Source organism: Myxocyprinus asiaticus, chromosome 2, assembly GCF_019703515.2.
Source record: "Myxocyprinus asiaticus isolate MX2 ecotype Aquarium Trade chromosome 2, UBuf_Myxa_2, whole genome shotgun sequence".
Taxonomy (NCBI): Eukaryota; Metazoa; Chordata; class Actinopteri; order Cypriniformes; family Catostomidae; genus Myxocyprinus; species Myxocyprinus asiaticus.
In genome coordinates, this window is record NC_059345.1 from 16,866,903 (window position 1) to 16,882,936 (window position 16,034).

Sequence of the window (16,034 nt, forward strand, 5' to 3'; positions counted from 1 at the left end):
GACTTGTAGTTATTGAGGTTCTAGCGATGCGCTCTTTGTTCTCAGTCAGAAATTCTGAGGAAATGGTGTTTGTGCACCTGCTTTTATAGCAGGCAGATTCGCACTAAAACAGGCAGGGCTCAAACACCATAGCCAGTATTAGAATATTGGCGTTATTGTTGAGAGGTTTCAACTAGGTCATATGAGAAGGTAATCCCCATATGCAATGTCTTATTCCCTTCATCTCAGGGAACCGAGGTTATGTACGTTACCGAGGCGTTCACACTGCCTGCATTGGCTGCTTGAAGTTTCACAGACTGACCATCATGCAACATTCGTGGGTCAGAAGGACACAGTTTTGATCCAGGCTATTATAATAGGCACTTCAAAGGAAGATATATGAGCATTTTACAGGAAGACAAGGCTGGATATGTGCAAGTTTTAAGAGGTTTGTGAATTAAATAGTTTTAAACAAGATATCAACATATTTGCAGACGGTAGATGATAGAAGTTTTATTAATACATTATTTGATTTTATCATTAGACAAGACATTTAAAAAGTACAGGGAACTGTGATGAGAGAGGGAGAATGAAACTCGCGAGCACTTTACAGCTGATATGCCGGACGGTTTAAATGAGACTGTTGCACAATTTGTCTATTATTGTTGTATTAAAATGGCACGTAACAACAAAACTAATTGTGATTGGTCATTTACATGTCTCAAACAGCTCCTTCACATGCAAGCAGATGATTCTCGGCGCCGTCGACCAAATGGTAAAATTTATCGGCCAGTACTGATAATTTAAAAATATCAAATATCGGCCGATTTATTGGCCTCTGTGATATATTAGTTGAACACTAATAATGACTGTTTTGTTTTCCCAAAAACTGCCATTTGTCGGTTAGCCCTGCCGCAAAACCCACACCACTTGTTGAGCCAATAATCACATAGTGATCTGGATTCACTGTGAATCTTATGAAGAATGTCTGATTTTATAGGATATCACAGAGCAGCCTTAAATAGATTACACTAATGCATCTAGTACCAGTTGCATCTAGGTATGTAGTCCGCATTAACTATTGCTGTAATATAGTTTACAGCAGTTAACTGTTGTAATTATAGATCACTGTTTTCTCTGAGGCATGCACTCAAATTACATCTTCATCTTAACATACATTTGCTCCATTTACCAGTATATGAAGTCTTAGCCATTTTCATTTACAGTGATGGAAACTGGACATATCATCATAAAGCAATGCACACACAATGCAAAAAGTGTTAGGCATGATGCAAAGTGGATGTTATCACCACAAGGCAAACATTGAAATACAATGAAGCAATAAGGCTGTATAATAAATATAATATAATAAAAAAAAAAATTAAAAAAAATTATGTATTTTTTAACTGTATTTAATTTAACTGTAGGCTATTTACAGTTGTCAAGCAGCGTAGCAACTTGATCCATTCATTTAGAATATGTGGTCACAGGTGTGCGTTTTTGGCTTTTTACTACTTTGTGCAATATTTTCTCGAAATAATGAGATATTATCTCAAAATAATGACTTGTGTGCTGGATTTTTATGTGTGTGATCTTTAGCCATTAAAATGGTGCAGTATTGTTTGAGGGGACTAAACCATTTGGTACGTAATTTAAAACTACACCTTCACCTGTATTCACCCTAATTAACATGTGTTCTTACTTTACTGTGGCTGTAACAAACCTCAGTACTCAATAGAGAGATATTGGGGTATTTCTCGGCAAGCATGTGACATCATTGTCATGGTAACCAGATACATTATAAGCTGATTTGCTAAAAGACTATGATGAAAGTATTGGCAAATCAACATGCAATGGCAAAGAAACAGCTTTCCTTCTCTGTAAACAGAGATTATAAGTAAAAGGACACTGAAGATATTTAATTTCAGTAAGCCTACCAGCTGAAACTGGGACATAATTCAGCCTGATCACACATAAAATTCGGCAAGTGTCTGCCATTTTTTCTTTAGCCTAAATCAGTATACGTTGACTAGATTTGAAAACACTGCCTCCTGAGGCTAAAGCAGTAAGTGTTTCAGAGCATGTAAACAAATGTGACATTTATATCCAGGAGAGGTCACCAGAAGCCAGTTGTAAAATGAATTGTTTTTAGCTGTACAGGGTGTAAAACAGTGAAGAGAAATGCTTATTTTATTTTATCTACCCCCCAACCAAAACCCAAATCTAACCCTAACCATTAGTAGAGACAAAATGCAATGTTAGGGATAAAAATGCAATCACGCTTGTGATTGTATATACAAACATGATTACTTTCTCATTTGAATGGAGATTGAACTGTAGTTTCCCATACAACTGATGCAATGTGCTAACAGTCATGCCATGGGGGAAATTAATTGTTGCTGAGCCGTTCCAAATATGTCAGATGGGAGATTGGGCATGTTAGTGAGTCGGCATACCGTTGCTGATCCTAGGGTAACGGAATGTTCGAAAACAGCATGCTGACTTCCCGTGTGATCATGTTGCATAATTATATATTTTTTAGAGAATTGTCAGGACACCAGGACACACAACATGAAACTGGGGCTGTCCCAGGTCACCCTAGCTGAATGTGGATTGTCCCATTAGAATTTAGAGCCAGAATTATCCATTTTATAAAGGTAGTTAAACTATTCAGCAAAACTAGCTCTAAAGTCTACCAGCTTGTAATGTTGTTATGTTTGTATTTAGGCTATCTGTGGTGGCTACCATTGTTATGCCATACTAATCAAACAATGCAATCTATATGAGATTAACTGAGAATTTTAGTCTTGAAAGTCATATTAAAGGTGCGCTAAGTAACTTTTGTGTTTGTGTCATCTTGGACTTGGACACTGACACCTAGCGGCTTGGATGCATCATTTAAAATCAATAGATTTCAATTTCAGAGGCCATTTTATAAATGTACTAACAGTCTAAACAGTCCAAAACAATTTCAAAACAATATAAAATAAAATAAATATCATTTTCAAATAATAATAATAAAAGTATCGACGACTCCTCCACATGACGTGTGACCTTACCAATGAGCTTACGTCATCCCTCTCATGAGCGCACGTCACAGAGATGTACGGAAGCGAACATTTGTAGTTAAAAAGTATATAAGTATTGTTCCCTATCTGTCACTCACTCAACGTTGTGTCGATGTTGTGACACTAGAGGTCACTCTTGGGAGCCTTTCGTAAGAAAGCAAGCCACCACAGCGGCTCCCCACACTGGTTCTTCTACTTACGGGTTTGAGGCCACGTCGGTTAGCACTGGGGGCAATTTGGGGACATCAATGGGACCACCTCCGCCGGGTATCCCCCCACGGACCTCCCATTTCCCAGCACGCTCGCTTGCCCTGGTCAGGCGCTTGGATGAGACTGCCGGCTCGTCTCAGGGTGAGTTTGACCTCTTGTTCGGAGCCCGGGAAGACGATGAGTTATCGAGCGCAGCATCGGAAAGTGGGCTCGTCAAGTCAGATGCAGAGGCTTCGGCTGTGCTTCCTCCTTCGGGAATGGTTGTCCAGTCTCAGGCCGACGCGGAAATGACGGACATGCTTTCCCGGGCAGCCACGAGCGTCGGGCTAGAATGGAACCTTCCACTCTACCCTGAACCCTCTCGGCTCGACGATTGGTTCCTGGGCTCGGGGCACCGCCCACGGCCACACCCCGCCCCGGTTCCTTTCTTTCCAGAAGTGCATGAGGAGCTGACAAGATCATGGGAGGCACCTTTTACTGCCTGGTCCCGGTCTTTCAGCTCCCCCGCTCTCACTACCCTCGATGGTGGAGCGGCCAGGGGGTATTCGGTGATCCCCCAGGTGGATAAGGCGCTCGCGGTGCACTTGTGTCCACAGAGTACCGCCACCTGGTGCGGGCGCCCGAAGCTCCCATCCAGGGCCTGTAGGTTTATGTGCTGTCACGACAGGTTACCCTCAGGGAAGAGTGGAGACTCCACCCCCAGGTGGTCCAGCTGATTTGGAGTCGATTCGGTCAAGCACAGGTAGACTTGTTTGCTTCCCGGGAATCCTCCCACTGCCCACTTTGGTATGACCTGACCGAGGCACCCCTCGGTATAGATGCGCTGGCACACAGCTGGCCCGTGGACTATGCAAATATGCATTTCCCCCAGTGAGCCTACTTGCACAGGCCCTGTGCAAGGTCAGGGAGGACGAGGAGCAGATCGTCCTAGTAGCACCCTACTGGCCCACCCAGACATGATTCCCGGATCTCACGCTCCTCGCGACAGCCCCCCACCCCCCCAGCGAATTCCCCTGAGGAAGGACCTTCTTTCTCAGGGACGAGGCACCATCTGGCCATCTGGAATCTCCACGTCTGGCCCTTGGATGGGACTCGGAAGACCTAAGTGGCCTACCACCCGCGGGGGTAGACACGATCACTCAGGTTAGGGCTCCCTCTACGAGGCACCTGTATGCCTTGAAGTGGCATCTGTTCGCTAAGTGGTGTTCATCCCGACACGAAGACCCCCAGAGATGCGCAGTCGGATCGGTTATTTCCTTCCTGCAGGAGAGGCTGGAGGGGCAGCTGTCCCCCTCCACCTTGAAGGTGTATGAAGCCGCTATTTCGGCTCATCGTGATGCAGTAGATGGTAAGTACTTGGGGAAGCACGACATGATCATCAAGTTCCTGATAGGCGCTAGGAGGTTGAATCCCTCCAGACCGTGCCTCGTCCCCTCGTGGGACCTCTCTGTAGTCCTTCGGGGTCTACGGGGAGCTCCCTTTGAGCCCTTGGAGTCAGCTGAGCTTAAGGCACTCTCTTTGAAGACTGCCCTCCTGACTGTGCTCACTTCCGTCAAGAGGGTAGGGGACCTGCAGGCGTTCTCTGTCAGCGAATCATGCCTGGAGTTCAGTCCGGGTTACTCTCACGTGATCTTGAGACCCTGACCGGGCTATGTGCCCAAGGTTCCCACGACCCCTTTTAGGGATCAGGTGGTGAAGCTGCAAGTGCTGCCCCAGGAGGAGGCAGACCCAGCCTTGGCGTTGCTGTGTCTGGTGCGAGCTTTACGCATCTATTTGGATCGCACGCAGAGCTTTAGAAGCTCCGAACAACTCTTTGTCTGCTTTGATGGACAGCAGAAAGGAAGCACTGTCTCCAAACAGAGGATCGGCCACTGGGTCATTAGAAACTCCTCCCCCTTCGGGTAGGACCTACCATGGGACCTCTCCACATGACATACTTCCGACAAGACTCAGTAAGACCATGTGACGTATTCCACTCAAAATACCCCCCCCCCCTTAGGTGGGGTGTTGTCTCCGCGGTGTCTTCCCCTTGGGAGGGACACCCCCTGACGTAGACACTTATGGCTCCCAGTCGGTTAACAAGTTCTACTCTTTTTGGGGAGAAAAAAGAGGAAAAGAGGCCTCGGCTTGTCTAGCCTGTCCCTATTGTTGGGCAGTCGACTTGTTCCTGAAGGACCGTTCGACACTCATAAGAGCGTTGGGGGAGGTTACATGATGGCCTGGTGCACTGGCTACGAGGCACAGAGCGGTCTGCCCGTCACGCACCACCAATTCACGTAACACAGTTCATATAGTTGTGGCGTTTTTTATAGGGACCCCTAGTGTCACTACATTGACACAACATCGAGTGAGTGACAGATAGGGAACGTCATGGTTACTTTCGTAACCTCCGTACCCTGATGGAGGGAACGAGACGTTGTGTCCCTCTTGCCACAACGCTGAACTACCCGCTGAAATGGCCGGGACCTGGTCTCGGCTCCTCAGCACAAAACCCGAATGAGTGGTTGCATACCAGCTCCTTTTATACCCGTATGTCCGGGGGAGTGGCATGCAAATTCCACTCGCCAATTCCCATTGGCCTTTTTTTCAAAAAAGCAGAGGTGTTTGGGGCTCCCAAGAGTGACCCCTAGTGTAACTACGTCGACACAATGTCTCGTTCCCTCCATCAGGGAACGGAGTTTACGAAAGTAACCATGACATTTTGTTTCTCAAAATAATCAATCGTTTGCGGATTATTTTGATGCACCCTAAATATGCATTTTGAACCATCAAAAAATGGAGGACATTCACTTGTATTGTTTAGAGGAGGAGGCCTGAAATGAAATCCTAAAAGTCTTCAATTCTGTTTTGGTGAAGAAAGAAACTCAGATACATCTTGGATGGCCTGAGGGTGAGTAAATTATCAGCAAATTTTCATTTTTGGGTGAACTATTCCTTTAAGACAAAGAGCGAATGTGTGTATATTGTAAAGGAATTGAATTAATGTGGTTATCTAGCAAGATTTTGAAGTAGCTTTTTAAAAAATTCACTTGACATTGTCTAAGAAAATGATCTATAAAACACAAAGTAGAGCGTTATCACCTACAGATTAGAAATAGAACATGGTAAGACATATGACTTGTGACTTCTGTTGTGTTTCTAGGTTGTGGCAAGGACAGTGTAATATATTCTTAAAACAAATATTATTAGGTAATAATTTAAAATCAATCTAAATAATTTCTTTATGTCTTTAATTAATTCAGAATTTTGAACAGCATCTCCTAAGAGTCTTTTATAAAAAGACACATTTTTTTATATGTCCTTGTCAGGTCTGTGCTCAAAAAATGAGCCACCAGTTAAAGTTCACCACTAGTTCACCTAAAAATGGAAAATGTACTTTTACTCACTCATTCACTCACCCTTATGTTGTCCAAAACCCATATGCTGTTACTTTTTCTTAGAACATAAAAATAGATATTTTAAGAAGCTCTAGACCATAGAATAACAGTTTATAGTGAGCAGGAGCTTTCAGGATTCAAAAAAGAAAACAATATTAAGCACTATTAAAGGTTCAGTATAAAGACATCATAACAGTAGTTCATATGACTTGTGCACTATATTCCAAGGTTTCTAGGGCCAAACAACTGCTTTTTGTTGTATGGAATAATTTTATGGTATTTTAATAATTATTTTTTTCTGTATGGAAAAGAGCAGTGTTAGGGATCTTGAAGAAAAGATAGTGTTAAGATTCATCTGGTGGAAAAAACACAATGAGGGATGTTCAGCTTGAGGGTAGTAAATAATTGTATGTATTTTCTTTTTGCTAACCAGCTGACACAGTCATGTAATTTTACAGATACATCAATGATGAAAAGCAATTCAAATTATATTTGTCTTTTCTTTGAGACAGCACAAAAAAGAAAGAAAAGAGCACTGAAACAGACAAATTGCTAGCAATGCAGACACAGTGTTTGTCTTGTACTGTGTTAACTTAAAAAACATGTATCTTTCAAAACCAAAAATGATCACATTTTGTGCCTTTATCGCATTTAAAGCCTTTATTCAGAAAATTACTGCATTCAATGCCTTTACTATTTTAAGGGAACAAAGAGGACCATTAAATCTGTGACCTCAACACCCGCTATCCCCCACCCCCACAATGGTCCCCCCCCAATGTTCAAGACATGGTTACGGCCTTGATCAGTAGGACTGAACAATTAATCAAAATAAAATCTAAATCGTGATACGATGTGTGGCGATTATCAAACCGCAATGGCTGTGATTTAATTAAATAAATAAATAGTCTGCACGTGCTGCTTTGCTGTGCTTACTGTATGTGCATACCTCTGTTCTCTGTTGTGATATACTCAAAGCACGCGTGAGGCTAATGAGTCATTGTGTTATATTTATAGTGCTTTAGATTTACTAATTGCACATTTACATAATTCCAAATATGCTTGGCTGCTAAAAATTGCTATCCAAATCTGAATTAACCTCATAACACTGGGTTTTTGTGAACAGAAGAGTGGATGAGAGCATTTCTCTGCATTACAAGGCTAGTGTTAATTCAACCACGAACAGAAATGTCTTCCTTCAGTGTTCCACTAAAATAACTGAAACGCATGCAAGTTAAGAAATAATTACATAAATATGGTACTGTTTTATAAAAAATTAAAAATAAATAATAATGATAATAGTTGTTAATATTATGCAAAAATATATTTCTGTAAATATTCCTTAGGGTTCCAAAAAATAATGATGAAAAGTGGGCTGAGATCCTATTACAAAGTCGACAAAAATAGGTACAGAGTGAACAGACACAATGTGAACATGATGTGAATCTGTTTGGTTATTTTTGTTTGTTGTTGTTTTTTCCTCTCTATGTTTTGCTGTATTTTTTATTAATTTAGTTTGGCCCTTTCTTGAACAGTATTTCTATTAGTGCATCTTTGCTCATGACTTAATTTTTGACTTTTTTTTTTTTAATGTTAATGATCATATCTCAGTTCAAATTGCAATATATTTTTAAAAACAATCGCAATTAGATTTTTTATTTATTTTTTTGCCCCAAAGATCAGTCAAACATTTGGCTGTCTTGGCGAGCACTGCTTCCATTAGCTTACATGAATAAAAATCGCTTATGTGCATAAGGAACTAATGTTTTAATTAAATCTTTTATGCTCTGGTGCCAGGCTAACATACCTTCATATTACTGAATTACATGAATATATTACATGACCATATCACATGAATCTTATATTCTGTTCTACAATATTCTATTATTGCCATTTGATTATGATATCCTGCATTATACATATCCTCATAGGGGTTACTTTGAGATTGTTTGGGTGTGGCATCAGTTATGTCTTGGAAAGTAATGGGTACTAGAATTACTAAATGGCAGAGGCTATTTACACTAAGTGTAAATAGTAACCAAAAGCATCTTCTTTGTACTAAGTGCAAATAGTATTAGATGCTATTTGCACCCTAGTGAAAATAGTGGCAGATACTATTTATACAGCTAATTAAATACTAACATACAGTATAGTTGCATCACTGCAGCATGTTAATTGTATTTATTTATTTAGTGTTTACCTAACCCTCCCATAGACACCCTTCACCAACCCCTACCCCTAAACCTAACCCTAACCTTCCCTTACAAATATTAAACATGGTTTTACTAGAGTAACCTTCACCATGGTATTTTGTGGTAAAATAATAGTAACCATAAAATTAAACATACTAACTATATTAACACCATATTACTGTAGTACTTCCATGGTTAAGTGCATTATAACATGACTTTCGCAAAAACAAAAACAAAAAAACAAAACATGGTTACTACAATACTATTATAGTAAAACCATGGTTAATTTTACCCAGATCAAACCTTTCTCTTAACTCCCCGAACTTCACCGTGACCAAATCGCTGCAAGGAAATCAACCTTTATATTTATTTTTATAAGTAGTATCAAAAGAAAATATTAATAGTGGAGACAGGAAACAGGATGGGAAAAAGTGGGACAAAAGGCAGAATCGAACCTGGTTCGTCTGCACGAAAAAGCACATCCATTCCTTCATTACACTCCACGCCAATGCTGGGGGCACCATTTGTCTTCAGTTTCTGCAAACAGTGGTGCTATGTGGCAGGTGCAATTTACACCTAGTGCAAATAGTCACTCCATTACAGGATGTAATTGACTTGTAATAGTGTGTATAAAAGTGTCTTGTAGTCGTCTTGATGCCAAAATGCAATCTGCTTCAATCTATAGAGTTTATGGGGGCACACTGTGCTTATATACAGTACAAATGTCCCAAACCATTTGAAAGAAAAATCACAAATGTAACTGTTTTCTGCAGTGTTGACCAGTTACAGTACCTAAGCTACAAACTTTACCTTACACATCAAAATAACTTTTTACAAAAATGTTGATGTCGAAAAAACAAACAAAAAAAGTGTCAACTACCTATTAATTTAGTGCTAGTAGGCTACCTTTATATTTGCTGTGCTTGTAGAAATGTAATTCCTGAAGAATGTTATATTTTCATACCCTCATTCTTTGCTGCTCCCTACAGGTGTTGAATAAGAAGGAGCAAAGAGGCTGTGACAGCTCAGATCCAGAGACATCTTACATCCTCACCCCTCACACAGAGGAGAAATATCAGAAGATTAACGAAGAGTTCGACAATATGATGAAAAATCATAAAATTGTAAGCAAAGTGCAAGGCATCCTTTTCTTCTGGGCATCGATTTTTCACCTTAAAACCCTGTCACTCAAATGTTTTCATGTGACATTGCCATAGTTTGGCACAATGTTAATTTCCAGTGGCCTTGGGTAGGCTATTACTTTTCTAAACAATAAGACTCATGAATTTAATCTTACAGATATTAAAATGGGGGCAAAAAACCAAAACACACAAACATAGATTTACATTTACTGAAGAATTATATCCAAGCCATATCTAGACTTAGGGGTGAGCTCTTTTGACTTGGGCCAGTAAGCAACCAGCTAGCAATCACCGAGAAGATCCTAGAAATCACCCAGAACACCTTAGCATCATTGTAGCGAGTTTTGTACGGGAAAGCGACACTTGCATATTCATCATTAAATGTAAAAATCTAGTTTTATTTTTCTGCAACATTTGAAATGATGCTCCTGTTTAACCTCTATCTCTTGACATGTCTCTCATTTTCTTTCTCTCTTTCTCTCTCTTCACTTTCGCCACCAGCCGGTTGCTTTGGGTCAACAGAGTTTCTCTATACCTTTGACTTTGCCCGTCACCAACCCCACTCCTCTCTCCTACAGTACGGACAGTTCACTGGACATTCCAGCATGCCTCAGTGGGGCGAGCATACTGTCCCTCCAAAGCTCTGATAGCACTGGGGTCATGGGTTAGTATCCATACAAACAAAAGGTACCAAAACTTACCATGGTATTACTATAGGATTATATGAATTAACTTGGAGTAGAATATACATACATTACCATGTGAATTCTTATATAAATTTGGTAGTCATCATTATACAGTATATACTGGATCAAAGTACCACTATTTGTTACCGTACACCATAGTAAACCACAGTAATTTTTAGTTTGTACTTCTTATAATTTCCATGATTCCTTATTGTGCTAAAACCAACCAGAGAGTTTATTCTTGGTGAATTTCCCTCATAGTGTTTATGTCTTGGCTCAACTGATTTAGTAGTGTAAAACTATACAGCTTATTAATCAGTTTTATCCATTTTTATATGAAATGCTAATTCATATTAATCCTTGCAGTATGAAGTTCTTGTTTATATGAGTAATCTCTAATCTCATGATTTCATATTTTTTCATGATCAGATGGTTTGCCAAGTTCCTCTGATGTCACACTTCCAAATGGTGTCAATTCCAGTCATGTGGGTAGGTACTTACTGTGAAGATAGTGGGTTAACTTATACAATAAGACTATACAGTCCCTCCAGGATTTTGCGATCGCAAGAATTCTTACAAATTCAACCAATCTCTGATTTTTGGTGCTAGCTTGCAATTTTTTTTATAATTTTATAGATTTATAAAATCTGAGGGAATCCCATCGCTTACCTTCATGTTTGACAGTGGCAAAACAAAAGCTTGAAAAGCCTGAAGCAGCCTCGCAACATGTCCTTTGAAATGCAAAGCTGCCATTGTATAATCTCCATAGTAACAATGTAAGCATCTCCTCCACGTTTTGTGTTCACTATCAAAATGCTTGTCTAAATTTTCATGGGACCGCAGGCAGCACACATACATCACAGCTAGTGTTTAATCTTCACCCTGCATGCTGTGAAGGAGACATAAAACCTGCATTTATACACAGAATCCCTAACATTCACTTCAACTCCCCATTAGTTGTGTAGTAAAATGTGATTAGAATTTGAAGTAATTAATACAGTAGGCTACGAATCTGAAAATGGTAATTTATGCTGAACACTTACAGTATATGCTGAAAATAAATGTTTTTACTGATATACAAAGGTCACTTATACATAAAGTATATTTCATAATATGACAAAAATTGCCATTTTCATATATGTAACATATTTGTTTGAAACACTTGTGCAATTTAAATTTGTACATAAATGCTCAAATATATGAACTATAACGGTATTTGTTTGTATTTGATATATGGCCATATATCAGATTTCAGTATCAGACAATGTAATAATTGCAACAGGCCTAATGAATCCTTATTTGTGTTTTTAGTTTACAGATTTAGTGCACGTCTATTTTAAATTTGGACTAAGACTAAGAAACTAAGAGGCAGAAATTTTTAAAACAAAAATAATTAAGGGTCTTCCAATACCCACAGGTTTCACCTAAATGTATGGTAGCCTATTTTTGTGTAATTCTTTTTTTTTATTATTCTTGCTAACTGCATATTCAGTTATTGTGTGCTAAAATATTACATGTAATTGCATTTACAAAGTAATTAACACAATTACAAAGGTATATACTGATGATTTGTGAGTCTTCACTGCAAAACAACCCCAAAAAATGCTGAAAATTGCATCGCAAAATTTGAGAAAATCTGCAGCAAATTCAGTTATTTTGAGCCGCAAAAATCAGGAAAAGGTGCCGCAAAATCCTGGTGGGACTGCCTATAATGACAAAGTTCAACTAATTTGCCAGTCTATTTAAAGAACAAACATTACAAGTTTGAAAAATGTAAAAATTTACTTCTGTGCTTTCTGAATAGATCTATGAAAGAACATTTTATATTTGAGATAAGATTGCAAAACATCCACAAATCAGTAGAATGTAAATAAAGAGTAAAATGTGTACATTGCAGACAGATTCATGATGAAATAAATACACTTATTACTCATAAATCATCTACAGAATACCAGAGAATATAAGAGATCAAAATTGGGAGGAATCTATTGCCAAGACCTGAGTTAGTTCAGACTTCTCTTTTTAAGGTCTGCTAGTCCTCCGTGCTAATGTAGATAGTATCTCTCTGTGTTAAAGGAATATTCCAGGTTAAAAACAATTTACAGGAATAGTTCCCACAAACATCACAATCCTCTCACCATTTACTCAAAGAATTTTTCATAGATGTATTGTACAGTTGCAATCAAAATTATTCAACCCCCCTGACCAGCAATACATTCTGGTGATGTGAATTAAAACACATCAACTAAAACCTCAGTAAACAGTCAAAGTAAGTTTTTAATACACATTTAAGTGATTTTGAGAACAAAGAGTTCAGTTGACCCAAATTTTAAAATAACAAATAACTAATTCTCTCCACAAATTTCATGTAAAAAATATTCAACCCCCAAAGTCAGTCATTTGTGGAGCATCCTTTATCCTTAATAACAGCAAATGGTTTTTAAAAATGTTTCAGTTAAGTGTTCTCAGGCTTCGGACATCTCACTATTAGAGTTTTTACACATTTCTCATGAGCAAAAGCTTCCAGCTCATTGACATTCTTTGGTTTCTGTGCTGCCACTGCTTCCTTGAAATCCTAACAAAGGTTTGCAATGGGATTTTAATGATGGACTGAAAGGGCCATTTAAGGACATTCAACGACCTATCCCTGAACCAGATTTTGGACAACTTGGATGTATCCTTGGTGTTATTGTCTTGCTGGAAAGTCCAGTGATCACAAGCTTCAATTTACACACTGAAGGCATCACATTTTTCATGCCAAAATAGCCTGATACCTGAAAGAATCCATGGTGTCAGTCACATAGACAGGTTAGCAGTTTCCTGCAGCCGCAAATCTCCCCCATAACAGGACTGACCCACCTACTTGCTTGACTGTGGGGATGGTGTCGTTCTTGTCATCACCTTGTCATCTTACTCCAGACGTACTGCTGACCCATGGGTCTAAAACTCATTTTCAGTTTAGTGTCATATGTCTATAAAACCTTCTTCCAGGACTCCACAGGTCTTTCCTGCTTCTTTCCTATTACTTCTTGAATATTCAAGTCAACATTTCTCTTGGTGAAGTTTTGCTTTCTTCCTCACCACAAGAAGGTTGCTGTTGTACCGTATTTAAAAGATGTACATCGAATGGTGCTGCCAACTTTGTCTATTGGAAATTGAAGTGCCTTGGAAATGTACTTTTATCCATGACCTTTCTTGTGTAATGAAATAATCTTCTCTATTAGCTTTTGAGACAGTTTATTTTTAATTGCATTTTTTGCATAGAAATACATTTTTGCTTACAACGCTAAACTTAAATTTTAAAACTTAAATAAGTGCCACTGCAGACTGATGACTTAATTTTGTTTTAAAACAATTACTTGTGTAGCCTTACATATTTAAGAAACAGCTACATGCAATAGGGGTTGAATAATTATGACATGGCTGTATTTGTAAAAAACTCCTGCTATTTACAAATATTAGGTTATATATTCACACTATGACTTTGAATGTGTCACTCAACTGATATAGATGTAAAGTTTAAAAATTCTGGGTCATCAGAAAAGCTTACCTTTGTAAATCCTTACTGTCTTGGGGGGGTTGAATAATTTTGAATGCAACTGTATATTTATATCAATACAAGTCAATAGGGTCCAGCACTTCTAATCTCCATAAAGGACATAAAAAGGCAGCATAAAGGTAATCCATTTGACTCGTGTGGTTTAATCCATGTCTTCTGAAGAAATATGATCAGTATTGGGTGAGAACAGACCAAAATGTAACTCCTTTTTCACTTTAAATCATGCAATTTGCAGTCTCCTAGGTGCGATCATGATTTGAAGCTCGATTATACTTCCTTGCGCTTGACAAATAAGCAGAGCACGTATACAACTAACCTAGTCTCACAGAATGAACATTACTATAGCTAAATTTTTGCAAACTGACTTTTACGTGCCGAATTCTACATTTTGTTGCAGTTTTCCTCGTGAAATTAATATATGGGTATGTATGTGCATGTGTGTGTGTATGTATGTATATGTATGTATGTGTGTATGTGTGTATGTATGTATGTATGTATGTATGTGTGTGTGTGTGTGTGTGTGTATGTGTATATGTATGTATATGTGTGTGTGTATATATACAGGTATGTATGTATATATATGTATGTATGTATATATGTGTATTCTATATATACTTTTTTCTTTTCAATGTTTATTTTTTATTCAATTTTAATTATTTTTTAAAAGTCTTGTTGCTGTTTTTGTATTGTTGTGTACTGGAAGCTCCTGTCACCAAGACAAATTCCTTGTATGTGTAAGCATACTTGGCAATAAAGCTCATTCTGATTCCGATTCTGATTCTGATTCTGAAATGACGTGGATGCTTCAGAAAATGTGCTTTTCATTTCTCATTTTGTTTTTGTACATTATCGGTTAGGTTTAGGTGTTAGTTAAGAGAAAGGAAGTCTGTTTGTGTCTACCTCTCATTTAATTTTAGATCACTATTGGTTAGGTTTAGGTTAAAGTTTTAGGTTAGGGAGGAACATTTTACTCATTTAAACCTCCATCTAATATTCACCTTTAAAACCTCGTCTGATTACAACACCATACCATTGGTGCCCCCGCTGGACATTTCACTGGTAAACTGCAGCAAAACGTGTAATAAGGCACGTAATATAATTTTGCAAAAATGTTGCCACCACAATCATGTACTGTTCATGAGACCAGGCTGTGTACAGCACGTGTACATGCACAGATCACGAGTTTGCTCCATGTAATCAGTGTCATTAAGAGATTGCTTGAATTTAAATACATCACAAGAAAAATATTCAGTCTTTGAAAAGTCCTAACACCAAATAAAATCAGTAGGGTTACAAAAAGTTTGAACTTTTTGACTACAGCTCACAGTATAAACCCACATAGCTCCAAACATGTGGTAATCTCTACTTTTATTGTGCTTCATTCAGCCAATGGTTTTATCGGTGGGTCTGAAGGAAGCAGTATGGGAAGAGTCATGTCTGTGAAATCTCAAGCGTTGTCTACGGTGGGCCGCAAACCCGATCTGACAGTGCTCATTCCTCCTGTATGCAGGGACATTGTTTCTTCACTGGTGAGAGCTTGCCTGTTCTACCATTACCAACAGAGCTCCAATTTCAACAAAACATTCTGTTACACAAATATGTTGTACAAATTAACCACTTCAGTGAGAAGGATATAGCTGCAGGCAGAGCACCAAAAAGGGGCAGGAGCTCCAAACCGCTAGCAAAGATATAGGGACCCCCTAACCTAACCCTTTCCCTGACCTTAACTGTGAGTGGAAGTAATGCCCATATTTGGAGTAACCCCGCCCCTTCTGAAGTAACCCCACCCTCATTAGAAGATTCCACCCCCATTTGGAGATCTCC

The 16,034-nt window shown here is 38.9% G+C and overlaps 1 protein-coding gene across 4 annotated transcripts in view; it reads left to right on the forward strand.

Annotated features, from left to right (window-relative positions):
- LOC127413372 (myocyte-specific enhancer factor 2A-like) overlaps window positions 1–16,034 on the forward strand; it is a 42,686-nt gene that overhangs the window by 22,932 nt on the left and 3,720 nt on the right. For all 4 annotated transcript variants that reach the window (XM_051650488.1, XM_051650507.1, XM_051650514.1 and 1 more), the window contains 4 exons: window positions 9,813–9,947; window positions 10,467–10,629; window positions 11,081–11,140; window positions 15,597–15,739. In XM_051650488.1, the coding sequence (XP_051506448.1) occupies window positions 9,813–9,947; window positions 10,467–10,629; window positions 11,081–11,140; window positions 15,597–15,739 (501 nt within the window). The remainder of the gene's footprint in view (window positions 1–9,812; window positions 9,948–10,466; window positions 10,630–11,080; window positions 11,141–15,596; window positions 15,740–16,034) is intronic.